The 24178-nt window shown below is 35.4% G+C and overlaps 1 protein-coding gene across 1 annotated transcript; it reads right to left on the reverse strand.

The window, feature by feature from the left end:
* Positions 1–6412: 6412 nt before the first annotated feature.
* Positions 6413–23615, reverse strand: LOC119254076 (bromodomain adjacent to zinc finger domain protein 1A-like; the record flags this gene model as incomplete). The annotated part of the gene is made up of 7 exons (XM_037521245.2): positions 6413–6472; positions 8795–8961; positions 10126–10225; positions 10974–11108; positions 13605–13692; positions 16706–16807; positions 23469–23615. Coding segments are annotated over 7 exons (799 nt in total), but the record flags the coding sequence as incomplete, so codon positions are not given.
* Positions 23616–24178: the final 563 nt, after the last annotated feature.

Raw genomic sequence — 24178 nt, forward strand, 5'->3', positions numbered from 1 at the left:
AAAGAACTTAAAATCTGCACTGCTAGCACTTAACCTCTTCATTTAAATATTTCTTTTTATTTGAAAATTCTCTGATTCTAAGAAACAACAGGAAGAGTCCTTGCATTTTCTAAATAAATTATTTAGCTTTGAAAGCAATATTTAGCTTACAGTAGGACTAAGGAGCAAACCTGGCATTATTTAAAAATATTACTTTATACAATATTCCTAATTATAACACACAGAAGATAAAAAAATTAAAGTATCAACTATGCTAAAACTCAAAATTTACAAAACCTCTTCTGTTGTATCATAGTACAGTAGATACTAACATCAGACTTAGAGTCACATAATATATATTCTAGTCTTAGCTCTGCCAGTGTCTAGTTATGAAGTACTCAGGCAAGTCTCTTATCTAGGCTTCATTTTTCTTAGGAGTGAGCCTATATCAGCAGTATCAAATTCTTTCAGTGTTCTTGGATGCTCAATGTAAAATGAAAGATGCCCTGTTAAAGTGGGGTATGGAGATGATAATCCTGCCCATTCATCTTTCCAGCTCTCCTGCAATGGCATTGAGGATCACCATACATTTATAGAGGCCTAGGGATTAGAGCTGGAAAATCACTTTGCTAAACTGGTTCTGTGGTTCCTTAACCTACTATAGGATTCCCTTCACAAAACTCACTGACAAAATGAACCATAGAAAACTGCTGTCCTTTACTAAAGGAAAAAAGGCAACTCTGGGATCATGTCTGATTACAATCATTGACAACTCCATGGCATTTAAAGCATCAACAATAAACAGGAGAAGTTTAAGTTATCTGTCTAAACTATGCGCACACACACACACACACGCAACAGTATTCCTATCAGGCCACAAATCTAGCACAAAGAGCAGACATATTATTCCTCACCAGGGGAGTACTAGACCTAAAACGTTCTCAATTTTCCTTTTATATATAGCAAACAACTTTAAAATTATAGGCACTCTAAAATTACAACAGCTCTAGCAAACGTGTACGGGCTCTTTTCCTTTGCAGTAATCATCAGGTTCAACTGATTTATTTTGATAGTAAGTTATAATACCCTAGGGCAAACACTATGTATCCAGGAAATGGACAAACAACAAAACGAGTTTACTTTTATTGTGTTAAACTAACAAGTTAAAATATGCATTCTTTTATCTCAGTTATCTACCAATGGCACTCTTGAAAAACAGTAATTGTCCCTCTAGGATTTATTTACAGTCACTTGGGTATATCATACTAACACATATAGCTAAATTGTTTACTATGACTGTCTGAAACAGACACATTCATCATCATTGTATTAGAGTTAGGTACCCTATAATTCCAGCTCTTTAATAATGCTATCTCAGCAAAAAATACATAAAACTACACTATACAAGATGATGCTCTTGTTTTCATACTTTGAAGGACTGAGAGTATCGATAGAGAGATTGGATATACTGAGTATTAGATTTAAAAGCTGTTCAAAATTTCCAAGATTTGGCAGAAAAAACTGGGAGCCCAAAAGCAAAGAAATTATAACTTCTTGTCAGATATTTCACAGATGCAATGCTAGGAAAACAAATATTCAAAATTCAACTTCTGTGTTATATTACGAGGTTAACATTGCAGAATCTCATTATGAGGCTCTAGACAGAATGCCTGAGATTGTATCCCATTGCTACCTTATTAGACAAGTAAATGAAACTCCTTATATGTTAAAGGCAGTAAATTCTTATCTAGCTCACAAAGTGATAAGAGAAATAATGAAACAAATCTCTAACCTGTGTTTTTTCATCACTAGGATATTTTACTCTATCCTTGCTTCCAGGAAGACTATGGAAAAGCTTTTTGTTACTGAGATAGGAGAACATATGAAAAGTACAGGACATACATTAAAACTGAAATAACCATGTACAAATGACCATTAATAACAGGGAAGTAAAAGTGGATAAACCGCCATAGTATGTTTTTTCCTCCATAACATTTAAATAAACATTTTAAAAAAGACCATTAAAACTTTTATTTAATGGCCAGAATTTATTCAGAGGTAGACCTTATATTTATAAATAGTCCAGTATAGGAGTAGACCTATAAAAATTACAGATCAAATAAATCATGAATAGAAACTGTAATTGGCAATACAACCAGCCAATAGTCACATATGTTCTTCCATTAAAATAGCTAATTTTCCTATACAACTTATTTGTCACCCGCTTTTTGTCATCAGGACTTCCAAAAACTACAAAATTCATCTGCTTCAAATCCTAAATTCAATATAGCTTTATTTCTTGTATTAAGGTCAGTATTTGGCCAATAATACTATAACATTATTGGTCAATAAAACAAACTAATGGTGAAAGAAGTAATTTGCTACATTGTCTGACTCAGATAATTCACCTTTGGTACTGGCACTTGTCCTTAGAAAATCTTCAGATGTTTTATAAATGAGTTACCCTTTCATCTACCTTTTAGTATAGTTTCATCATTAATTGACTAATTTGAGAGGACACGAGGACCATACTGCCAAAATGGCCTTGATAAGGGACCTCGTATTGAAGCTAGAAATATATTTTGCTCAAACTCAGGCTGTAAAATCAAAAAGCAACAACATCAAATGTATACTCATTATTTTGTTGCTTTAGGGACCGTGTTAAAAAAGATGAGCTCAAACTACCTAAGGCCAACTAATACTGAATGATAGAATGTCCCATCTTTTGTAGCAAGATTCTGTAATCAAGATGTCTTCCAACAGTTCTTACTGTGAATTTACGTAACAGTATTGTTTAATAAGGCTTCTATCTCCAAGGGTGGTGGGAATTGTATGGGGACTATACCCAAGATGAAAATGCATATATTGTGCAAAACTGAAAAATTATGTAAGAATATATAAAATAGAAAAAGAAAAAGAAAATAAAGCTTCTAATCTAAATTTCACATGTGACAGTTCTCAGAGAGTAGGAAATCACTGTCTTAATATAAAAGCTTAACACTTCCTTCTGAGGCATACCCTAAACAAAACAGTGAACATACTGCATTAAAATAAAAAAGGGTTGCCCAAGAATCATTCCTACATTAGTATGTATTACACACTGAATAGAGAAGCATTTCTAGTTCAAACTAGTGAAATAAAAAAATATAATTTTACTTAATTTTGATCTAAAACTGTCAGATCTAAAAATCAGCAGTATTTTCAATTGAAAGTTTTTACAACAATTAGAGTATTTCCTTAGATGGGGGCAAAAAAAAAATCAGTGTTTGTTTTTTGTAGACTCTTGGAATTAAAGATACTGGCCAATAAAATCTATAATGCTGCTAAATCACAGGAGAAATCTAAAGGAATAAAAAGCAAGATAACTAGAGGTAGGGAGTGGGGATGGGGGAGATATTTTTAAGATCATCAGAAATAAGATACATTAAGTTTTCTAAAACAACTGAAAATATGTTGCTAGTATATGGCTCAAGAATTGGATAACTTAAACTGTAGTTTATAGCTATAAATTAATTTAAAAATAACCTTAAAAAATTCATTTTACTACAAAGCTACTATCAGTCAGCAATAATGTTGAATTCTGACCTTTGGTGTCAGCATCAGTTATTTGCTCTTTGGCTACTTCCTCTTTTTCAGCTATCGCCTGGAAGATGGCAGTCAGGAAGAAAAAAAGCAATTCACATAGTGGGCCTTCACTGTCATTTCTACAAGAGCTTCCTCTAATACTTCTGTGAATGAAATGTTTAAAATGATTTTAAAGTTCTGTTCATATACTGAAAAAAAACTCCATTGGAATAAACATTTTAATCAACAATAGACCTATATGACTATTTTCTAAAGTGTCCATTGTGAAAGTAGAGTCAAGTATTTTCAAAGGCAAATAAAAAAAATTTATAATGATTAGAATAAAATCGTAAGTCAAAATCACCACATTCAAGAAAGCCAAGTGGCCTCAAAGATCAATGTAATTTTTCACCTAAGTTTAAATCTGAGTTGCAAATTAAGGCCCATTTTTAAAATAATAATTTTAATTATTTGAACAATACAAATATTTATTATTATTGTCCCAGAGTTCTAAAAGTTATGTGGAACTTACTGTTAACCAAAAAATGCATTGGAAAGGTGATCATCAGCATAATGTTAATCCCAATATTGTGTCCAAGTCATAAATGCTTCATCTAATTCATCTTACCTAAATCATTGTTTAGACCTTCTTGATCTGTAAGGCACAATGATTCATGCCTCACCTAGCAATAAAAAGTGAGGGAATATGAAAGCTCTCTTGAAAAGAATGCACTGTTACTAATATAAGAGTGGTACTATAATTCTACATTTGAGAATTGTTATTCGGATCTTGAGAAAATTATTTTGCTATTTGACAGAAAAATCCAAAATTTGATCTCATACTAATTTAGTTCTTACAAATGATACTTATACACAGTAAAATGTTTAAGTATAGAAGCAAAACAAACTCATAAACAAAAGGCAAGCAATAATTTGTTTCCAAATCTGCTGATACCAATTCCTCCCAACCTGCACTTACAAACCAAGCCATCTGCAAGAAGTTCTTTCACCTTAAAGCCCACCAGGCCTGTAACTTCTCTGACTAATGGAATATGACAGAAATAAGACTGGGCTGTTCCAAGCATATCTTTTAAGAAGACTGGCATTTTGTCTTCTGCCTCTTGGAGCCCTCAGATGCCACATACAAAGTGCAGGATACTAAGTTGGAGTGAGACACCATGTGGAGGAGGTTAGGCACCAGTCTTATGTGTCTGGTTCAAGAAGCCATCCTGACTATCTAGACAGGTAAGCCTCCAGAGGACTCCAGTTCCAGTAGCAGTCTGACTAACCACATGAGAGACCCCAAGAGAGGATAAGGGCTGGACAGGCTAGGTCCAGTGACTCCACAGAACTTAGAGAGATCATTTTTTTCAGACACTAATTTTAGGTTAACAACAGCACTTGCCTAGGCTTACTCCCTCAGGAAATTCATCTTGAAGATCAAAAAGTTCCCCAAATGCATTAAGGAACTCCAAAACCATCAGAGCATCACCAATTTCAGGAGGTAGTCTAGTTTTCACTGGAGTTGGTTCTGGAAGTTCCTGCAAGATTAAATAATTTATATAATATTTGAATCAAGTACAGGGTAAAGGATAGATATATATATATATCTTTACAGAGTAAAGATATATATCCTTTACAGAGTAAAGGATAGATAGACATATACTCTTTACCTAATAAGAATTATAGAGACTAGTAGTTCTTAACTCTGGATGTTTATCACAATTACCTTTAGAACTTACAAAATTATAGATGTGGTCTTATTCCAATTTAACTAAATCATAGTCTCTAGAGACTGCTTTTCTTCATGACACTAAGAATACAGCTTTTAAACTGAAATGTATTTTTTTAATTGGGTATAACTGAAATATAATCTATTAATTTCAGGTATATATAACATCATGATTCTATTATTTGTATACATTATGAAATGACCACAATAAGAAGTGTGGTTAATAACTATTATCATACATAGTTAAAAAGATTTTTTTTGTGATAAAAACTTTTAATATCTACTCCTTTAACAACTTTCAACTATGCAATATTATTATTAACTGTAGTGATCACACTGTACATTATACCTCCATGACTTTTTTTTTGGACTTTATTTTAAAATGGAAAGTTTGTGACTTTTGACCTCTTTTACCCATACCCCCATACCTGCCTCTGGCAACCACCAACCTGTTTCTGTATCCATGACTCAAGTTTGTTTTGTTCTTTTTTAGATTTCAGTTATGAGTGAGGTTAGTATTTGGTTAGTATTAGTGATGATAGTATTTATCATCTTTCTCTGTTTGACTTTGTCACGTATAATAATACCCTCAAAGGTCTAGCCATATTGTCACAAATGAGGAAGTATTTCTGGATTACATTTTCTAATTAAGAGGAACTTTTAACCTAGATTCTGAGGTTAAGATATTAGATGTGTCAATATTATCTTCAATGTGGTATCTTCTTAGAACATGGAATAGAAGTAACTCACAATCCAGTGACTTATAAATGGCTCCTAATAAACAAAGATGAATGAGCTCAGTTTAGATCGTTTGGTAATTTCTAGAGATAAGCAGAGATCTTTAGCAGAAAAATAAATGAATGCCCGGTCCTAGTGGTTACTGGATTAACAAGGATTACACAAATGACCAATTATCTCCACAAAGCTTGTTATAAAATATTAACAATGCTATTTTAGAACTCTACATAAAGCATTTGTTCAATTGGCTGTTTCCTCTAAGTTAAATATGAAGAAGCCACTATTAAAAAGAAAGGTTTCATTAGCAAAGACACACAGGGTACTGTGTACGTGGTGTGCAAAACATCACATTACATGCTTATACCTTAAGATCATCACATTCCATATCTTCTCTAGGTTACTCCACTGCTTTAAGTATTCTGTATATTTTCGCTTTTCCTCACGTAATTTCTCTCTTTCCTAAAAAAAAGTTTAAAAAAAAAACAACTCGTATATGAAATTTATGACATAGTATTAGCATCACCTGGGAACTTGAAGAAATACAAATACTTAGGTCCCACCCAGACCTATTGAACCAGGTTAGGTTGGGGTCCAGCAACTGATGTTTTAATAAGCCTTTCTGGTGATTTTGATGCAGACTAAAGTGTTAAAATCACTGATCAAACACTGCTGAAATGACAAGTTAAAAATGTCTGACACATAGTAGCTACTGGATAAATACTACTCCAATTACTCTGCCCATAGCAGCTCTCCCCCTACTCAAATCAATTATATTTGAAAATGTAGGTAACAAATTGTTAGAATATTGAAAATAAAATCTTCCCATATATTTTGTAATACATTTGTTGCTTTCAAGATTTATTTCAACCTGAAAAGAGCTAGACAGACACAAAGAAAAGAGCAAGTAAAAGAAATATTATAATACAGGAGACTCCTTTTTTTAAAAGAAGATTTTTATGCATGCATAAAAAGAATAGGGACACAGCCAGATTTGCAGGAGGGCGAAAGGATTCACCAGAGAGAGAGCGGGGACCAGAACAGACAGACTGACGAAATACACTGCTGAGGGGAGCAGCAGGCGAGACAGGAGAGGTCTGCGGCACCATGCAGGTATCTCGCTGGCCAGCCGGGACTGAACCCGTGCTGCAGAGGATGCAGACAGTCTGACAGCGCTGTGCTCAACCACTTGCACCACCAGGGGAGGCCCGGTAGATGCTTCTTTTAATGTAGGCCATTTCTCTTGCTAATTTGACCTTTGAAACCCTACTATTTGGTTCTGGTATTTGAAACTGCAAGATTAATAGTGATACCAAAAGTCTCTTGTGAAGCACAAGGTTAAAAAAAATTAAATTATTTCTAATAAATACTATCAATACTATTCTCTTCCTTGGAATTTAGGAACACAGATGTACATTTATCAAATTTTCAACATAGAAAAGAATGACTAGATATGGAACTTACTGTGTTTTTAGTAGTAAGCTGAAATATGTCGTCTCCGCTCTGCAAAAATAATTCTTGTAGGAAATAAGATGGGTTTACCCATTCACTGTTGCCAAGAATGTAAAAAAGCTCATGTTTGGCAACAAATACCTATGTATGTCAGAAAGTATTCATATTTTAAACATTATTATAAATATGAAGAAATATTTATAATAGTGTTAAACAAAATATACAAAAGCATGAATGCTGCAGTCTCTTTTTTTTAGGCCCAGATAAGTACAAATTAATCAAAGTATTAGCAATGCTATCTGTAAATATTACCATGCAGATTACAAGTGGTTTTTTTGCTTTCTACATTTTCTGGAGCAAACATGTATTAGACACCCCACCTCAATGGTCTGTTTGAAACAACTTAAGGAAATCATTAAGAAACATATAAAATAGCAGAACAAGATTTCTCTTATTTCTTTCCTGATGATCCACCCATGTTTATCTTCCATCCAACTAATGGAAGAAGAGGGGGCCAAATGAATATTCTTAGTCAGCTAAGTACTGTGATCACCCAAGGTTAATTGTTACTACCTAAAACAATGACATGACTAACTGTGGAGGAAACCAGTTACAGAATTCTCGAAGAATTACCTACCACCAAAGATTATAATCAAAGATTTGCTCTTTGAAATCTGTCAAAATCTGTGAAATACCCTATTACCAGAGATACATTAATTCTTCAAGGAGCAATACTTGTTAGTAATAGCCTTTTTAAAAAAATATGTATTTTTTCGTAGAAGAACTGGGGTATAGGCCAGAGGTGCCCGGGGCAGTGTTGGGGGGGGGGATTAGGGGATTAATCAGACAGAGAGGGGCAGAAGAGGCAGAGCTACTGAAATCCTGCTAAGGGGAGAGGAAGGCAAGACAGGAGAATCGAACTCAGGTGGTAGTGGTGACAGCACTGAGACTTAACCCCTAGGCCACCAGGGAGGCCTCATTGTTAGTAATAGACTTAATTGTATTTTTCGAATTATACATTCTACGATTGAAGGTTTTATATATACCATCTTCCAAAAAAAAAAAATATGCAAGTAATGAAGAAAATCACTAAAATTGAACATTAAAATAAGTTTTAAGTGAGGTATAAAGGCATGTGTGTGTGTGTGTTGAACTAAATAGGCATTCACTGAATTTTCCAAAGCAAAAGGCAAATAAAGCAACATCGATCACTAGTGCTTACCAGAAACTACATATATGAGTCAAAGTGGCAAAAGCATATGAAAATTAAGCATGAATTTAAATATGTAAAGTACTATATGTGGGGAGAATATAGCCAATATACTTGAATACCTTTTCTCTTTCTATTTTTAGCCTCTCTTTTTCTTCTTTCTTTTTCAGTCTTTCTTCTTCAACAATTTTCTTCAATTCTTCCTTCTTTTTCTCTTTATCTTCCTTTTCTTTTTTCTTTGCTTCTAGGGCATCTGCTTTTTCTCGTTTTAATTTAGCCTTTTCAAAAGCTGTGGAGAAAGTCAAATTTAGCGTTGTACACAGACAGAAAATAACACATTTTTTAATATAACAAAAGAAACAATTTAAGGTTAAGTGGGATCAGTAGAGATTCAAAGGGGTTATGAATTACTGGAACCATCAAAATTAAAATGGAAAAGCAGGGCCTCCCCGGTGGCGCAGCGGTTGAGCGCTGGGTTGCGAAGCTGCCCGCGGCCTCTGCGGCGCCGGTTCGATCCCCGGCTGCTCCCCGGCCACCGGAGGAGGGTCCCACATGGCGCGCAGACCTCTCCTGCTGCCCGCTGCTCCCCTCAGCAGTGTACTTCGGTCCTTCTGCCTGCTCTGCTCCCCGCTCTGGCTCTGGTGAATTCTCTCACCCTCCCGCGCTTCTGACTGTACCCAGTGCATGTATAACCAAACAAACAAACCAGCAAACAAATAAATAAAGCATGCCTCTATAAAAAAAAAAAAAAAAAAATAAAAAAAAAAAAAAATAAAATGGAAAAGCAAGTGGCTGGGTTTAAGACAAACTATTGTACTGAGACAAACACATACCTTCCTTTGAATGCCCTGCTACTTACTCACTCTAGACCAGAGACCAGCAGCAAGGAGTTACCTTGCTTGAATTGAAGACTCTCTTTTCCCACCTAGAGCTACAAATCTAGAGTCTTCATTTATTAAGATCTCAAATGATTCATTATGGATTGTCAACTTGGGAAACAATGTTTTATAAGGTAGTGTGAATTTAAAAAATAAAAAAGGTCCAAAACAGTTGTAAGCCCTAACAATTCTAACCTGTGTTTAATTAGCATTTCACCAGTTTAACGGGGAATAGGATATGCCTTAAAATATTGCTTTAAAAGAGATGAACAGAAGTCTCACTGATAAAAATTGACAGCTGAGGGCCTCCCTGGTGGCAGGCGCAGCGGTTGAGCGCTGGGATGCGAGGCTGCCCACAGCCTCTGCAGCGCCAGTTCGATCCCCAGCGAGGGTCCCACAAAAAAAAAAAAAAAAAAAAAAATTGACAGCTGAGATAAAAAAACCTATGCTTAAAAAACCACACACAAACACAAGAAATATGCCATTTTAGACCCCCTCTCCCCCCGCCAGCCCTGGCACAGAGAAATATTCTTTTTATACTGAAATAGTTTTTTTTGGAGACTGTTAAAACTTACCCAGTGACTTCATTTCTTCTTGTTTCAAAAGTTTGTCTCTTTCTTTAGTAGCTTTATTCCTATAACCAGCAATAGTCTGTTTAATAGCAACACTGTCATCCTGAAAATACAAACCAAGAAACTAAAGTTATAGAACCATAAATTTTACAAACCGAGTCTGTCTTGTTCTTACAGTAAGAATAAAAAAATTAAGTACTCATCAATTATACTTCCTTTGTAATAAAACAAGGTTTTATTCTAAAGCATAACTGAACTTTTAAAAACTCTAACCATAGGACTATAGAGAATATGAGTTAATTCTCTAGCCCCGCAATTTAGTACAAAAGCCTCCCAGGAAAAAAACTGGTAGTATATAAAGAGAAACTTTAAGTATTGGAAAATTAAAACAGTCTTGCAGGGTACATCAAATATGAAAGAGGCAGAGAAAAGACATGTCAGAAACATTCTTGTGGCCAACATTAAACAGTGTGAAACATTTATTTTTACTTTATTTCTCTTGAGAATAATATCTCTAATCAGCTTAATGTGACACTCTTATTTTATTATCTTTTAAATGTTCTTTAATGTTCCATAATTTACACCCTGCTCAACATTTTAGTAACCGCTTAAATGCTTGCTTCCATTTTGGCATAATACCCTGTGATATGAGAGCCATCTTAATTCACACCTAAACTTCTACAAGGTCATTGCTGAGCTGTTACTATAACACAGATTACATAAATGTGGTGTGTGTGAAAGAATGTGTTCCTTACCACAAGCTACAAGGGTGAGGGGAGTCAAACACTGTTCTTGATTTTGAATAGCTTTACTAAGGGCTATGATGTGGTTTTTGTCTATTCTCTACTTACCTGACTAATAGATACTCGTTTAGGGGGTCTCCCTCTTCTTCTGTTAGTTGGACTGAAGATAAATGTGGGTGGATCATCAGGAAAGAAATAAGAAAAGTCTTGTTCTGCTATTTTATATGTTGAAAGAGATGAAGCCTTTATAAAAAAAGACAAAGGGGAAAATACTAGCATATTAATAAACCATATATATAGGTATGCTCTATTATAGCATTATGACCTCCATCTAAAAAACAGATCAAAGATCTCAGAATTTCATGTGTTATATGTTGTAATATACATTTCCACTAGCTTAACTGATCCTTTTAAAAACTATATAATTAGCATTACCAGACAGAAAACCACAAGTCAAAGGATTACTTCATAAAATACCCACAAATGTTTCAATAGTTTCTTGAATTGTCAATCTATTTCAAAATCACATTTATAATGATAATCCTTTTTGACTAATTTCACAAGATTTTCTATGTAAATAAATAATCCAAATATTTAACATTAAAAATTGACAGTAATCCAATACATTTTCTTAATGATTTCCTTAATGCTGAACATTTAGACTCCCCCCCCTCCCAATTTAGGTGACAACTTGTATCAAACTTCAAGAATGGCCTGAATAAAAGCAGAAAAACTGACAAATTATCATAGAGTTTCAACTCAGAATTAAATTGAAAGACGTCAAGTTCATTTTACCAGAAGTGGTGTAGTTCTAGGATAACTGCTAAATCCAAAAGACTTCTCCTTTTACTTTGAATTCAGAACTTGTTCAGCTTTTATACATGTCTACTAGACTATTTTTTTAAGATTTATTTTTATTTATGATACAAGAACTGGGGTACAGGACAGAGGTGTGTGGTTGAGAGGATTCACTAGAGACAAAGTGGGGAGAACAGGCAGATCTACTGAAATACACTACTGAGGGGCAGCGGGTGAGAAAGGAGAGGTCTGCCACACCATATGGCACCATATGGCACCATATGGGTTTTCTCCCTGGCTGGCGATCAAAATCATGCTTCAGTGGCTGGTGATAGTTTGATAGCGCTGTGTTTGTAACCCCTGCACCACCAGGGAGGGCCCTATGCATGAATATTTTTAAATCTATGTAAGTTTACATTGTCAAATCAATCTCAACCTTGGTAGTTCTTTTCTATTTCTCCTCAAATACTTCAGTATGCATAAAGTTAAGACTTGTTTCTTTTTGAAGTTAGATCTAACTTAATTTTTCCAAATAATTAACCAAGTGTCTCAGTTTCATTTATCAAATAATCTACCTTAGTCTCTAGAGATCTGAAGTGCTACTTTTCCCACAGAGTAAACTCACATACACATATTTCTTTTCTTTTGATAAAACACATATAATGAAATGCACAAACCTTAAGCATACAGCAGTGGATTTCTGATACATGCATATATCTCTAACTCATGTTATGATTTTTTAACTTACGGTTTCTCTTTTCCAATGTGAGTCAAATGTTTTCTCATTTTTAAAAATTAGGGGTTTTTTTAGGGGGGAGCTTATGATCTGTAGTAAAGGACTATGGGTGTTTTGGTGGTGGGTGTGGTATTAGCTATTTTCTAGCTATTTTCTCATCTATTTCTAGCTATTTTGTCATCAGATGACATACATCTGAGAAGCTTCTCAGATCCCTATTCCTTTAAATCTTATATAGGATTATAACCAATGTTACCACAACAAATAAGAAAAAGAAAATGGAAAAGAAAAAAATTAGTTTGTTTACCATTTAACTTTTTATTTAGCGTACAATGTGAGGTTTCTAAACCTTAAGAATAAAATATAATCTTAGTATTGGTTTCTGATTAAGTAGCATTCTCCCATCCGGTAGGATCTATTTTAGCGTTGTTTTTTGAATCTAGATGCCCAACATCCGTGACTTTTCTTTTTCCAAGTTTTCCATCTATTCTCACCTGTTCTGGTTGATCTTTTACATAAAGAAAAAAGGTGGTAGTACTGAGTGACATGGTAATTTTAACAATTGTAAAATACAGTATGTACTTAAATATATATAAAGAAAAAGTACTAGGGCCTCCCTGGTGGCGCAAGGGGTTAAGCACATTACTATGAAGATATCCGCAGCCTCTGCAGCACAAATTCGATCCCCAGCCAGGGAGTTACCCACATGGCATAGCAGACCTCACCTGTCTTGCCCGCTGCTCCCCTCAGAAGTGTATTTCAGTCAATCTGCCCGTTCTGTTCCCCACTCTGTCTCTGGTGAATCCTCTCACCCCCTGCACCTCTGGCCTATACCCCAGTTCTTGTATGCATAAATAAATAAATCTTAAAAAAAAAAGTACTAAAAAATGGCTCCAGATAAAAAGGGAGCTATTTTCAGCCATCTTTGTTTTTTGTTTTGTTTTTACAGGAAGGAAAGTTATCCACTTTAGGTTTACTTCCCAATTTTTTTTCCTGTAATTTTTACTGAGGTGACATTAGTTTACAACACTGTTTATGATATAGGGGAACATGTTCACACCTCTTCAGATGTATGTTGCCAAACTCACAATCAAAAGCAATTTTCAATCATCTTTGAAACATTTCTGCCATGTCACAACTATATAACACTAGTTATTTTCTCATTTTTTCCTTTTTCCCAACAATAATGTCACTGTTCTGAATACCTTAATTTTAATGATTCCATCTTGTGGTTCACAGTGTTGCTTCAGAAAAAGCTTTAGTTTATCACGAGAAAATAGATGTTTTCTCCGGCTATAGGGGAAGGAGGAAGAGAAAGAGGAACGTGTTAGTTTCAGAGACTTCAATTCAAAATCCACCACCTCTGTATATCTACAACCAGAATTTCAAACCTAGGAAGAGAAGGATATTTCATTTTCCAATAGTATTTGTGAGAACATTATACAGAAGTATTTATGTAGAGTGTTATATGACCTATTTGTGACTTTATTTTGAATATTTGTTTTTGTTTTTGTGTAGAAGAACTGGGGATATAGGCCAGAGGTGCGGCGGGTGAGAGGATTCATCAGAGACATAGTGGGGAGCAGAACAGGTAGATCCACTGAAATACACTGCTGAGAGATGCAGCGGGTGAGAGAGGAGAGGTCTGCTGTGCCACGTGGGTCAGCTCCCTGGCTGGGGATCAAACTCAGGTCACAGAGGTGATGAAGCTAAGACCTAACCCCTCGGCCACCAAGGAGGCCCAAGTAACTCTATTATAAATGTTCATCACAAAACTAGTACATGCATTTGATGCTTAGAAACCAATCAAAAATCAAATAAACTCAAGAAAAATAAACTATAGTGAGTAAACCATACCTTATAAAATTAGATGATCATTCAAGCTAGCATCATTCTTAATAATCTTTAAAAAACTAGAATCAGTAGACTATATATACACTTAAATCAGCACTCAGAGTTATATCAAGATTCTAAGCATATAATATTTTAAATTCCCCTTTGCCACCAAATTCAAAAACAGCAAAAACAAATATCATCACAAAAAACAAAAACAGTAAACACCCCACAAATTAATTTCAGGTCATGCAAGATTCTGAAAAAAAGTAAATGTTTTAAGACAGTTCTATGTGTTTCTTTCAAGAAAAAGCCAAGGCAAAAGTGTGTGGGAGTGAATAAATATAGACATTTTAACATAATCGCCCTCCCCCAAAAGCATGTATTTTTTCTAGACCATACAAAAAATTATATGAAAGGGGTCTAGTTTTTACTACTATATCCCAGTACCATACGGTAGCTGACAAAGAGAAGGTAATTATCTGCTGACTACTGAATATATATTTGTGTTCAAGAACTATACTATGCTATGTGACTTCTACCAGCCACAAGTTTTTATAAATAAAATAAAAAGTTCAGTTTCTCATTATTCCATGTTTCAACTTATCAACAGTGATTATGTGGCTACCATATTATATACATTGCCCATGTAGTATTTTCATAATCACAAAAAGTTTTTTTGTCATTATTATTCTATCATATCAAATCTTCCTCATGGGAATATTATCATCTCTTTATTACAGGAATTGTACTATCTTTTGATACTAATAAGGAGTTACTAATCACTTAAGTGTTCTACCACCAAATATTACTTTTTACCTTACAATTCTTCAGTTTTCCAATTAAGAAGGAAATAAGATTGCAAGCAAGATCTAGTAGAATTATATTTAAAGTTTTAGTCAAAAGGTAAATAGAAAAATGAAAAGTATGAAACAGAATTACAGTGTATAAAGAACACATCTTGAATTTAAGGCCAAAAAGGTCAAAACTTTACTATGAATAAGGAAAAAATTGGTAGTCTCAAGTATGCTAATTAGTCCATAAACAGAACAAATTCAAAGGTTTAAATAATCCATGAGCATTATCTTGGAAATATTTTTCAATATGTATTTTTCAAAATATTTTTCAATAAATATTTTTCAATATGTATTTCAATAAATATTTTTCAATATTTTTCAATAAAATGTAGAATGCTTCAGAGATCCTAAATTAATGATGGGACCCTCCCCACCCGCCCCCCAAAAAAACCAGCCAAACAGAGAACTATATACAACGCTGGGCACAGTGGCACACACTTGTAGTCCCAGCTACCTGGAAGGTTTAACCAGGATTGCTTGCGCCCAGGAGTTGTGTGGCTATAGTGCGGTATGCTGACCAGGTGTCTGCACTAAGTTTAGCATCAATATGGTGACCTCCCAGGGACAGAGGACCACCAGGCTACCTAAGGAGGGGTGAACCAGTGCAGGTCGGAAAAGGAGCAGGTCAAAAAACTACATACAGCTATAACAGTTACAGAATATATCCTGTTCAGAATTCACTTAACATATATGCTATTATCATTCTTCTTTGGGCTTATATGAGTATATATGGGGCAACAAGGATAAAAGAATAAGTAAAATTATTTTATATCAAGTAGAAGGTAAGAAAAAGTTCTACATGGCAAGCTGATAGTTAGCTAATGTCTGCTTGCTTTCAAATGACAATAATAGGGATTTTCCTAAGATACAGTTACGTAACTAAAAGCCAGCCCTTAAAAATTGGTATTTACTACTCACAATCTCTCTTTTTCAATTGACCTCAAACAGGAATTTTTAAAGATACTAATTTTTTATTTTTATGTTTTTAAGAGTAGAGAAGGGGCCTCCCTGGTGGTGCAAGAGGTTAAGATGAAGCACTATGAAGCTATCCGTAGCCACTGCAGCACGAGTTCAATCCCCAGCCAGGGAGGCGACACATATGGCGCAGCAGACCTCTTTTGTTTCATCCGCTGCTCCCCTTAGCAGTGTATTTCTGTAGATCTGTCTGTTCTGCTCCCCGCTCTGTCTCTGGTGAATCCTTCACCCCCTGAATCTCTGGCCTGTACCCCAGCTCTTATATGCATAAATAAATCTTTAAAAAAAAAAGAGTGGAGAGACTGTTCAGATATTGGTGTCTAAGGAATGAAATATTATAAATGTGTTCTGTATTGTAAGCAACCCCAGATTTCTCAACTTTGAACACCAAGTTTTCTCATGAGATGTACTTCATAAATTGAATCCTGCTTAAATCTTCAGATGTAAATACAATTTGTGGTTTGTTACTAAACTAAAAAAAGATTCAGGGAGTCTATTAGGATTCATTTTATGAGCAAATAAATGTACCCTTATTTCAAAAAGGGAAGCAAGCACTTGCAACACTACCTATTTATTATACCAGATCTTCCTAATCTAATTATTCTATGTTAAACCAGCAAAGAGAAGTTACCTAATCTTACCTGATTTGTGTTGCTTTAACAATAGTACACTCATACAATTCTTTTCTAGTGGGTTGCACCTTGTACTTGAATAATAAAGGATCAATTGTATTTTTTTTCTTCCTAAAAAAGAGCAAAGACACAAATCAGTTAATAATTTGTATAGAAACATGAGATTTAAATGGAAATCTAGTTTCTAAGAACATAAACAGATTTTAACGTATTTATATTTTATCTAGGATTTTATAAGTTACTGTAATACCCATCACCACCATTCTACTATCTAAAATGGTACAAAGTACTATTATATGTTCATGGGTACTTTACACAGTCAATATATATTCCTTGGGTGAAGAAATTAACTAGAGATGAGTAAGCACAGAGCACCCAGTTTAGGTTAAAGAAACAAATAGTTCTTGGATTTGCTTTCAAATTTTCTTCTTCATAGCTATGTAACTCCAGAGTAAAAGTGGAGACAATGTAGCTTATCCATGTTAAGAATTAGCAGATGTGGTATATATACACAATGGAATACTACTCAGCAATCAAAAAAGATAAACTCATGCAATTTGCAGCAACATGGATGGAGCTAGAAGGAATTATGCTTAGTGAAATAAGTCAGAAGGAAAATGCAAAATATTGGATGGTTTCACTTATAGGAGGAGTACAGGGGAACCAAATAAGACATCAGGGGAAAAAATAATAATACAAAACACAACACAACATAACAAAAAAGACCCAGACAATTATAAGCCAGAGACATCCTGCAGCGGAGGGAGAGGGAGAGGGATCAGAGAGAGGGAGGGAGGGAGCAGCACAGGGGACTGAGGTGATGGTGCAAGGGTGCATTGCTGAAGGAAATTCTATGGGAACTAAGAGGGGGAGGGGGGAAGCAAACATTGTTTAAAAATGAACAATGGGGCCTCCCTGGTGGTGCAAGGGGTTAAGCACAGCTCTATGAGCTATCCGTAGCCTCTGCAGCATGAGTTCGACCCCTGGCCAGGTAGCTACTCACATGGCGCAGCAGACCTCTCCTGACTCGCCTGCTGCTCCCCTCGGCAGTGTATTTCAGTCAGTCTGCCTGTTCTGTTCCCCACTCTGTCTCTGGTGAATCCTCTCAGACCCCCCCACACCTCTGACCTGTACCCCAGTTCTTGTATGCATAAATAAATCTTTAAAAGAAATGAACAATGATGTAAAAAATATATAAAATACTTAAAAAATAAAACAGAGAACCTCAACAGTTAAAAAAAAAGAATTAGCAGAGGTTACACATTTTATCCCATCTCCCAAATTCTTATCTTTTCTTTCCTTTGAGGGTATATTTATTCATTTGTCATCCATTCATCCACCCATCCATCCAATAAGCAGTTAAGAGCCTACAATGGGTCAAATACTAAACTACCACCATATAACCCAAGAACTGTCACCAAAGTCCCTTCTGCTCTTCCCTCCCTGTTTTAACCCCTCTCCTTTTCCCTCCCCTGCTGTCTGCCTTAGATCTACAGTTTGCCTGCAAGTTTTGTCTTTTTTTTTTTGACCCTTTGTTTGGTTTCCCTATATTCCCCCTATGAGTGAAACCATCCTATATTTTTTCTTTTTCATTCTGACTTATTTCATTGAGCATAAGCCCTTCTACCTCCATTCATGTTGCTATGAATAGCATAAGTTTACCTTTCTGATTGCTGAATCGTATTCCATTGTGTATATATGCCACATTCTTCTTGATTCATTCATATATTTGGGGGCCTTGAGGCTGTTTCCCTATCTTAGGTATTAGTGAATAGTGCTGCAATAAATATAGGAGTAAAAGTTTCCTTTCAAATGAATGTTTTTGTGTCTTGTGGTAAATTCCTAGGTGTGGAATTGCTGCTAAACCCATTCTTAGTGGGCAAACATAAGAGATGAGTAAAGAAAAGAACAATGAGAGCAGACAGATGATACATGTTATCATTCTCAGAAGACTAATAGATTAAACTCTAAATCTCTTTACTTCAATTTTATATGCTACAAATTAAATTATATTCTCTAAAATGTAGCTTAGACTTTTATCAAGGGCTATAAATAAGAGCTAAGAAGCGAATTTTTAAAATAAAAATTTGCTTTAGATACACTGAATATCTGAATAAAACATAATTCTAAATTTAATCTTTAAACTTGCATATGTAAAGCGAAACATATACAAAGTATCCAATAGTCATGATTATAAAAATTAGCCTCATCTCAATCTCAATTACACTTAGATTGGTGTAATCAAAGGCTCTGTCATAAACCTCAGGGTAAATAACTGAGAAAAATGATTTCATAATGTTACTCTAGAAACCAAGTCTGGCAAAGACATCATAAAGTGTTCTGCAAGAATGTTAGTGCTAAGACACTAAAATGTCCAGGGCTACCACATACACATGAAATAGGCTTTCCGATGCGAAGGAAAAGCAACAATTTTCTTAGTCTTTTTTAGAAGCTTAGTGTAAGAAACACATTTAAAGTGTTATTTTCAATCCTCGAAATAAATAAGTGGTCAGTTTCCTAAAACCTTGATCACTGTCCATCAACAAAAGCTGACCTACAAAATTAATTATGCAGTTACTGCTTTGTTCAGTCAGACTCCACAGCTGATGCCCACACTGATAAACAAGTAATATACTATCCTGAGGAAATAAATGTAAATTTATTTAAAAAATCAAGTCTTCAATTTCCTACTTTTACTGCTATGGTATTTGGCTTTGAAAAAAAGTGAATAAGCTCCCTCAAATGCATCAAAATAGTCAATTTATAAAACTCTGATGGATCAGAATATTTAAAGAATTATAATTAAAGAAGTCATTAAACAACCTAAATTTAAAAACTGGTACAGGACTTATATCAGGACCAATAAAATAAATACATCAAAAGATGCTCAACATCAGTGGTCATTAGGGAAATGCAAGTCAAAAGTACAATGAGATACCACTTCTCATAGGCTATAATCAAAAAAACAAACAAAAAAACAAAAAATGGTGAGCATGTGACAAATTAGTATGAATATAAAATGGTACAGTTGCTGTAAAAAGCAGTTTTGCAGTTTCTTAAAAAGTTAACCATAGGGCCTCCCTGGTGGCACAAGGGGTTAAGCACTGCACTATGAAACAATTCACAGCCTCTGCAGCATGAGTTCGATCCCCTGCTGGGCCAGGGAGCAACCCGCATGGTGCAGCAGACCTCTCCTGTCTCGCCTGCTGCTCCCCTCAGCAGTGTATTTCAGTCAGTATGCCTGTTCTGTTCCCCACTCCATCTCTGGTGGATCCTCTTATCCCCTGTTATCTCTGCCTTGTAACCGGGCTCTTGTAAACACAAATACATCTTAAAAAAAAAGAAGTTAACCATAGAATTATATGGCCCAGCAATTCCATTCCTAGATCTATAGAAATTTCCTGGGTATAAATAAATAAAATAAATCTTTGAAAAAAAAAAAAAAACCGAACAATTTAAATAATAAAAAAAAAGAAGTATCTGTGGACCTAGAGTCAGAAATCAGATTCAAGATAACAGGGGATGGAGGAAAAGGGAATGGAGAACTATCACTTAATGGTTACAGAGTTTCTGTTTGGGGTAATAAAAGTTTTTTTCCCACTCTGTCTCTGGTGAATCCTCTCACTCCCTACACCTCTGGCCTGTAACCCCAGTTCTTGTATGCAGAAATAAATCTTTAAAAAAAAAAAACAAAACAAAACTGGTGATCATTTTAAGGACCTAGGCTTAATTCTAAATGTGCTATTCTTTTTTTTTTATAAAGATTTATTTCTGCATACAAGAACTGGGGTACAGGCCGGGGGGGGCGGTGAGAGGATTCAGAGACAGAGTGGGGAACAGAACAGGCAGATTAACTGAAATACACTGCTGAGGGGAGCAGTGAGAGAGTCAGGAGAGGCCTGCTGCGCTATGTGGGTCACCTTCCTGGCCAGGAATTGAACTCATGCTGCAGTGGCTGCCGACGGCTTTATAGTGCTGCGCCCTAACCTCTTGCGCCACCAGGGAGGCCCCCTAAATGTGTAATTCTTATAGATTTTTTTTTTCCTTCTGGTTATTAATTCTTACAGATATTATGAAATTAATGATGCTGGGAAATTTTTCTTATTCTGAACTTCTATTTCTCAATGTACAGAATATAATTATCCTTACAGAATGTTCTGAGGAATAAGACAACATATGCTTTTATATAGTTTAAACTCACGGAAAATGGCCAATATTTGTTCCCTTCCCCTTCCTTCAATCCTCCTAACGGAAACATGAGAAAATCCAGATTATGCTTTATAGGCAAAGAGGAATCTTGAAGTAAATTTCTTATTCATTTAAATTAGGGAATTAATAGGGCCTCCCCGGTGATGCAGCAGGGTGAGCGCACCACTGTGATGCTGTCTGCAGCCTCTGCAGCTCTGGGTCAATTCCCCCAGCCAGAGAGATTTCCACATGGCAGGGCAGACCTTTCCTGTCTCGCCCGCTGCTCCCCTCAGCAGTGTATTTCTTCGTCATTCTGCCTGTTCTGCTCCCTGCTCTGTCTCTGGTGAATTCTCTCACCCTCCCGTGCCTCTGGCCTGTACCCCAGTGCTTGTATAAATAAATAAATCTTTAAAAAAAAAGTTAAATTAGGGAATTAATAGAAAAAACTCTGTAACAGAGTAAAGATCCAAAGATGACTATGCTTCATCTTTCCTGGAACCTCAGGATATAACAATAGCAATCTACAAACTAGACATTTTATGATGCTGACATATAATGAAGGTTCAGATTTTTGTAAGAATCACAAAAGTTACAAATAAGTGCAAATAAAGTAACTGATCAGCTTACTCACTTTTCCTATACTAAGGGTCTATCTCAAGTACCTATATTCAAGGGATGAGGCAGTTTATTTAGGCAGGAAATTATGATTGATTGACTCTCATGGCAAATTTTGATGAGTTTGTTGTAAGTGGCACACACAGAAGTCACCAATGAAATTTTGCTGTAAATGCTACATATGATAGGCAAAATGTTTACTATTACAATTCTGAATTAATCTGCTTTGTATTCAGGGTAACAAATTAGCCACAACATATACAAGCAGCTCATACTCAAATTTTAAAAAGTATATACTAGAATGCTAAACTTAACAATTTTGACATTCCTCATTTCAAAGCGCTTCACAATACCTAAATGAATTTAAAAAGTATATTAAAACTTTCTACAAAATAGCCTTAAATGATAAATCATTTTAAAATTAAAAAAAACATAAATGCTTATATTCTAACATTTATTAAAATATTTTACATATAATCTGTATTTAATCCTTCAAGATTTGCATAGTCAAACTCCATTTAAGAGTTATAGTCTATGATACAGTCAAAATAAAACACAGGAACTGTCAGAATTACTGAAGGACATACATTCACAACCACAATATCCAACTAATTTTGCACCCCAAACCCTGTATTCAATGAGAGACTGATTAGTTTTTCTGTTTAATGATAGCAATTCAAGAAAAAATGATATATATCAAAAGCCTTATAATAGGTCCAGTAATGTTTATTTCACTCCCCTAAAAATAATTTTATTCTGCAAGGCAATGTACTAGCTAGATGACGTTGGCAAAGTGAATTAACTTCTGTAAGGATCAGTTTCTTTTTGTTAAATAAGAGTAACAACACTCTTCTAGGAATGGAAAATGTGCATAAAAGCACTGAGCACAGTGCCTGGCCACAATTAATGCTCATATCCTAGTTATAGCTACAATCAGACAAAAAGACAACTTAAACTACAAGGTTCTAAACTACAAGGTTGATAGTTACAGGCCAGGAGCAAGGGCTTTAGTTAAAGAAGTAGTTAAGAGAAGGCTCAGATTTCTTATTTGAATATTATGGTACTGTTGACTGAAAACAGAAAAAGACCAAGACAAGTTGGAGAAAGCACTTTTAACTGAGATGCTTAACAGGCAAGAGAGAACAAAATAGAACAGCAAAGATTTAGACAGCTGTTGTGGAGAACAGTTGTGGGAACTGGGCTACATACATAAAAGGAATTTTAATTGGTTGAGGATTCAGTGGAGATTTTAAACTTACCTGTAGACAATATCAATCTACATATGTTTGTGATTTTTCTCCAAAGGCACTTAGCTGACAAAGGTTATCAACTAACTGAATTTCAGAAGGTTACAGTTTCTTTACCATAAGCACCATAAGGTGGTTAAGTATAATAATTAAGATACAGAATAAATTTCCCAAGTAAAAAAAAGGTGAATGAGGAGAGTTCCAAATGTTCTTAAAACAGTTGATTAAAGTTAACAGGGTAATGGGCCTCCCCGGTGGCGCAGCAGTTGAGCGCTGGGTTGCGAAGCTGCCCACGGCCTCTGTGGCACCGGTTCGATCCCCAGATGCTCCCCAGCCACCGGAGGAGGGTCCCACATGGCGCGCAGACCTCTCCTGCCGCCCGCTGCTCCCCTCAGCAGTGTACTTTGGTCCTTCTGCCTGCTCTGCTCCCCGCTCTGGCTCTGGTGAATTCTCTCACCCTCCCGCACTTCTGACTGTACCCAGTGCTTGTATAAACAAAACAAATAAATAAATAAAACATGCCTCTATTTAAAAAAAAAAAAAAGTTAACAGGGTAAGCTTCAATTTCGCAAATTCCAACTTGTGTTGCTAAATCACATGTTTAAATGGGTACTATACTGTAGTAAAACCAGAAAGAAAGAAGAGAATAAAGAACTATTATTTTGATGGGGTATTATTAGCCAATCTGATAAACACTTTAAAAATTAATAAAAATCACTTACCCGTTTTGAAAAGAACTGTTTTGTGTTTCTGAATCATCACTATCACTAATGATAATAGTTTCTCCATCTACATTGCTGACATGTCCATTAGCAAAACCATTTTGATGATGTGATGGAGGAAGGACCTCCAAAATCCTACACTGTAATCTGAAAGAAAATGATACATTTTAAAATGAAAACCATTCAATATTTTATAGCCAAACATTTCAGAACAATCTATTTTGAAATAAAAACTATCTTGTTTTATAGAAACTGGCTGACTGATATAGCAAAGTGAATCATGAAGAAAATCTGTTCATCCAATTTAAGTAAATGCTAGCTACAATTTTAAAATACAAAATTAGGGCCTCCCCGGTGGCGCAGCGGTTGAGCGCTGGGTTGCGAAGCTGCGCGCGGCCTCTACGGCGCCGGTTCGATCCCCGGCTGCTCCCCGGCCACCAGAGGAGGGTCCCACATGGCGCGCAGACCTCTCCTGCCGCCCGCTGCTCCCCTCAGCAGTGTACTTCGGTCCTTCTGCCTGCTCTGCTCCCCGCTCTGGCTCTGGTGAATTCTCTCGCCCTCCCGCGCTTCTGACTGTACCCAGTGCATGTATAAACAAAACAAACAAACAAACCAGCAAACAAATAAATAAAGCATGCCTCTATAAAAAAAAAAAAAAAAAAAAAAAAAAAAAAGTTAAAAAAAAAAAAAAATAAAATACAAAATTATTT

This window comes from Talpa occidentalis, unplaced genomic scaffold (assembly GCF_014898055.3).
Source record: "Talpa occidentalis isolate TD23 unplaced genomic scaffold, MPIMG_talOcc4v2.1 talOcc4.286, whole genome shotgun sequence".
Lineage (NCBI taxonomy): Eukaryota > Metazoa > Chordata > Mammalia > Eulipotyphla > Talpidae > Talpa > Talpa occidentalis.